Source organism: Leptinotarsa decemlineata, unplaced genomic scaffold, assembly GCF_025532065.1.
Source record: "Leptinotarsa decemlineata unplaced genomic scaffold, Ldec_3_MD MMD2_tig00026328_RagTag_RagTag, whole genome shotgun sequence".
NCBI classification, from domain to species: Eukaryota; Metazoa; Arthropoda; class Insecta; order Coleoptera; family Chrysomelidae; genus Leptinotarsa; species Leptinotarsa decemlineata.
Genome location: NW_027412688.1, coordinates 31066399 through 31071847, shown reverse-complemented (window position 1 = coordinate 31071847; position 5449 = coordinate 31066399). Strand labels below are relative to the sequence as shown.

At 34.4% G+C, this 5449-nt stretch overlaps 1 protein-coding gene across 1 annotated transcript in view; it reads right to left on the bottom strand.

Annotated features, from left to right (window-relative positions):
• Positions 1-2300: 2300 nt before the first annotated feature.
• Sol1 overlaps positions 2301-5449 on the bottom strand; it is a 425973-nt gene continuing 422824 nt past the window's right edge. The window contains exons 13-14 of the mRNA XM_074182744.1: positions 4614-4867; positions 2301-2555 (exon numbers count right to left, since the gene is read on the bottom strand). Coding sequence (XP_074038845.1) covers positions 2500-2555; positions 4614-4867 — 310 coding nt within the window. The 3' untranslated portion in view covers positions 2301-2499. The remainder of the gene's footprint in view (positions 2556-4613; positions 4868-5449) is intronic.

Here is a 5449-nt window from a genome sequence, read left to right as displayed (position 1 = left end):
TTCAACAGAAGTTTTATTATTTTAAAATTTTTACAAAGGTTTTCAATTTCTAGGTGATATACAGCATCAACCCAACTGTACAACACAAATGAACATATGAACATGCGTTCATATGTTCTTGCCTAAGGACTTAGGCAATTTTTTTCATATTCGGAGTGAATTTGATGAATCAAATTATCACTCATAGAATCGTAAATTCGACACATGATCATGTCAGACTGGTATGCCGTCTGACATGATCATTATAAATTTTTGACACTACATCTAATCATTACCACTTGCAGACGCTATTTGTGTAGTTTTCAGAAAAGTACACCACGTGAAATTTCTCATGTGATAAAAATGCATAACTGTCATTATGACTCATTGAAGAACCATTTATCCATAATCAAACTCTCTGGTTATGAAGTAACAAAATGTGAAGGTGGAAAACTGGACACCTAAACAAAGTAGGGCTGAATAACAAATACCTTAGAACAGATACATATAATATAGATAACTTGTCATGTTTTATGTGAATGGAAAACAGGAAACAATCGATTCACAGACATTTGTATGAACTAAAATGCCTATACACTGGTGTAGCGACTCATTTCTTGTAGAATTTTCATGTAAATCTATCGACAGATATTGCTCACTCGACTTCATGTATGTGAGCCACTTTTTTAAAAGAACACTGCATACCGTTAATATCGGTGTTCGTGTAACTGTACAGTGTGTTGCATATTCTACTACGTAATGATGTAAATTCAGATGTACAACTGCCGGACTGAGTCATGGCCGGTGAGAAGCCCCTCCCTCAAGATGTGCAGTAGATGGTAGAAATCTGTTATTAGTCTATCACCCACATTTGAATCCCATCGAATTAGTGTGGGCATCACTGAAGCAATACGTGGATCAAAAAAATTTGTCTTTTCATGTTAGGGATGTCAAACATTCATTTTGTGAATCTACAAAAATGTAAAACTATAAACAACGTTTATCATCAAATATATATTTTTCTTTTGGAATATATTTGTCAGTTTGTGTGCGTTGTGAACAAATTTAATTTTCATGTGAATGTTGGAATGGAAATATATTACGGTGAGTAAACACGTTTGCTTTTTTGTTTATCTACTGGACTAAAATTAAAGTGTTTTACAAGTTAGTGATGTTACATTTGTGGACATTTTATAGTGATATTCAGTACGTTTTGTTCGCATTAATATATTCCAGATCTATCTATCCTGCTATAAGTTATTCGCTCTCTCTGTTCGACCAACATAAGTCGAGTAGAAATAGCGAAAATTTTTGACGGAATTGACTATTGATATGCTAACATCATAATATGTAAATTGATCAAAAATGACATGAGTATTACTTTCCATTTTTATACATACCTTTTGTTCTTTTATTTTGATTCACAAACCTAAATCGCCCTTTCAATGATATTGAAATGCACACTTTCTTTAACGTCTGTTGTTAGTTTCACACAAAAAACGATTCCGCCTCATTTCACCCAGTCCTCTATATACTACCAAAATAGGAAACAACATAATGAATATATATGAAGATAATGAATAATTTTCAAATTTGACACAATCATAATACATTAACGAATGTCAACTCTTGCGGTTTTTGCGGTAACCTCAACTATTCGTTTATGAGGAGGAATACCACTATTGGCAACATCATTAATCAAAGATCAATTCATGACAGAAATTAATAGAAATATTGACTATTGGCTAAATTTAGACCTAGTCACAAGTATAATGCTAAACTTAGCATTATACTAAATGCTAAATTTAGCATTACACTTGTGACTAAGTGGGGTAGTTCTGCCGTTGCCGTAAGATGGTGCCAATAGTCGAGTACGAGTATAAGTAATGTTAAATTTAGCAGTCTATTTGTGACTTGGTCTACAATGTCGCAATGAATTACCAAACACTATCAATATTCACCATTGATTTCCAAATTCAATGGCTGCCGCTTTTGAGTCATCAATTTGAAGGATTTCGTGTTGTAGTAGAAAACATTGATGCTGTTTTCGAATCAATTATTACAGATCGTGAACTCAAATATCTTGAACTAGTATATACAAAATATAGCATTATAATATAATATTTCACTTGAAATCAAATTACATTTGTTGCTTCGCGGTTTGGGTTCAAAAGGTTTTTCTTTACTTATCTAAAAACGTTTCGATTTAGATTAATTTTGGAATATTTGCGTTGAGTAATATAAAAAAACGACAAATTGAAACGGATTTGAATGTTTTTGATTCCTTCTACTTGTACTGAAAATGAAAGGAAACAAGACAATTATATAAAATACTATAATATCAACATAATTGTGAACAGTTCTACAGTTCAACATAAAATACCACTCATCATGGAAAAACATCCATTCATGTACACTTCATTTATTGTTTCTCAAATAACTTTTATTTAAAAATCACTTGAGTGTTAAACACTTTTAGATAAATTGATTATTGCTTCAGAAACTCCCTGCTTCATGTGATTATGTTCCCAGTTTGGTCAGTAGAAAGATGAAGAGAAGGAGCAGCAACCTCAAACCTGGAAAAAAACAAGTAATTCATGGGGTAATTCAGGGGGTAAAAAAATGATTTCAATTTAGTGTCAGTTTTTTGGGAGTCGAGGGTATCAAATACTTTGCTCATTAGACTCTTCCATGGAAAGGCTTCAAGATCAAATGTAGACATTCAAAAGGGTTCCTAAATACCTGAGCCAGTTATTTTGATGTTTCGTTCTGAATCTACCAGAATCACGATCTACAGGGTATTTCCCAATTGCGGCGAAAAAAGAAAGAGCGAATCAACACTAATAAAATTTGGCTACCTGTACTCAATTTCACTATTTTCAGAGCATTTAATTAAAATAATAAAGCAAGCCACTCACATCAACAATGAAAAAATTCAGAGTTCCAAAGCAAGTCTGTATCTGTTATGGGGACACACCAGAAAACTTCATCCGTTGCCTCATTGGCATTGAAAACGTCTACCGCAGTTGTATATGAAATTTCAGGCACAAAACTTGCAGATAACGGCCAAAAAACCCGGAAAATAGATGTCACAGCTATCTACGGACGTTTAAGTTTACACTCTTTCATAAAAAAATCGAATAGACATTCCATAGTTTTGTAACATTTCAGAGTGAGATTTCCACTAAACAGTTTACATAAAACCGCAACACGTCTTTCACTAAGCAATAACTTATGTTCATATTCAACACGCCTGATTTGTTTCATCATCGATCAACAGTCAAGATTCAACAATCTTGTCAATATTACCGGTGCTAATGAAAATATTCGGAACTGTTTTCAATTTTTTCATGCGTGTTAGGAATCACACGTTAAAAGGTAAGACCTCGTTAGTCCTTGGCTCGCACAAGTTTCTCAACTTCTGAGAGTTGTCATTCGTATGGGGGCGACAGCTGATTAACGGAAAACCAGATTTCAAATAGATTTAGACATGGACACCCAACGCTTTGAAGGATGTTTGAATCCCTTCTTTCACGAGTCGAGCCAAATTCGGTAATAGTAATGGATAACGCTTCTTATCACAGCCGATTAGTAGAACAGATGCCAACTATGACCACTAGAAAATCAGACATGCAGAGTTGGTTAGGACAAAAAGAAATTCCATTTTCCGAGGACATGGTTAAGGCCGAGCTTATGAGTGTCATTGAACAGCATCGTGACAGATTTCGCCAGCATGTGGTGGATACAATAGCTCGTGCTGAAGGCATCACCATTTTGAGACTTCCTCCTTACCATTGCGAGTTGAACCCGATAGAATTAATCTAGGCTCAAATTAAGGGTTACGTAGCTCGTGAAAACGTGACACATAAAATTTCTAATGTCCAACGTTTGTTGGAACTCGCAATGGAACGGATACGGAAAGAAGATTGGGCTAATGCTGTAGCCCCTGTGATCAAGGAAGAAGAGAAACTGTGTAGATTTGACGGGATGGTAGACACTATTTTTGACCAAATAATAATAGATTTAAGTGTGACTGGGGATTCCTCTTCGGACGAGTCAATGGATTCTGAAACTTCATAAGCATAACATAGGTAATTATTTCTTTGCTTTGTAGTTCTCTTTATGAAAGGAACATAATAATCATTTTGTGACTTTTTCAGTTTTTTTGAAGTACTGTATTAGGCATAATAAGAAAATGTAATCAGTTTTACCATTGACACCAGGTAGCGCCACCTACTATAACAATTTTTACGTAATTACCTGTGTTTAATTAGATAAAAATATTATTTTGGTACGCCTCTACATACTTGGTAAGAGGATTATACGTTGGTCACTTCAAGTGCAACGTTGCTAATGAATCACCTTCAATTGAAAATTGTTATAGTATATGCAAGTTCAATCAGGAGTTTTTCTGACCAAGAGATCTAAAAATCTTTTCACGTTTTTCCGATTTTATCCAGAAACAAAAGGACATTGAACTCCAAAAAACTAATATATTTTTTTTTGTGAGATAATGAAGCTGAAATATTTGTTCATCGCTCTCAAAATTATTGTTCATTGCTCATTTTGAAAATGCCATTCTGTACTTCACACATACCTACATATTTAATGCCACATAAAAATCAATTACCTACCGTCTTTTCGATTCGGAGAGTCCGATTTATCGCTTGGCTTCTTCGCCAAGGACTCCACTTCGTCTAAGAAGTGATATGTCGCGTTGAATCCAGTTCCGTCCAGCCTATCATTGGACCTGAAAGTCACCCTGAAAAATTTGCGGTCAGATTCGATGTCGAATTCCTTCAATTGTCCGCAATATCTCGAATATTTTCGGTCCCTTGTCAAGTAGTTTGAGAATTCTACATAATCACTAGCCGATACTGCCTCACATCTGCAAAATTCAATAAGGTGAGATAATAATTAAGAATTATGAGCCCTTCAATAAATTTTGTACTACAGAATGGTGTCAATTGATATCTAAACTGAAAAATTTTCAAACCATGACATCTGATAAATTTCGTAGTCTTTCAATGAATTAATGGATGTAGCCGTTACTATGTAGAAGGAGATCATCATGGAAAATGTGAATTAAATCTTTCTTTGTTTTTATATCATTTGTATTTGTAACCAACGTTACTGCAGTTTGGTCCAACAAGGACATTATGAAACGAATACAATAAACAATGTACACATACCTATAAAAACCTCTGTCGGTAATAACAGACGGTCCTAAGTGTCTTTTCCTATTACCTGAATTTTGTTTACCTGGGACAATGTGAGTAGATACGCTTATCTGAAAACCGGTAAGTAGAGCTGATCTATTTGGTCATTTAGAAGGTTACATCCGCAATGCTTATGTTTGTGAATTTCTAAGGATTCCATATAATTGAGTTTTCAACCCTGCCTGAATAGTGAAAAAATTTCCGTATCGTTTAGATTCGGGAATTTATGGTTTGGAATGGTTTGAAAACGT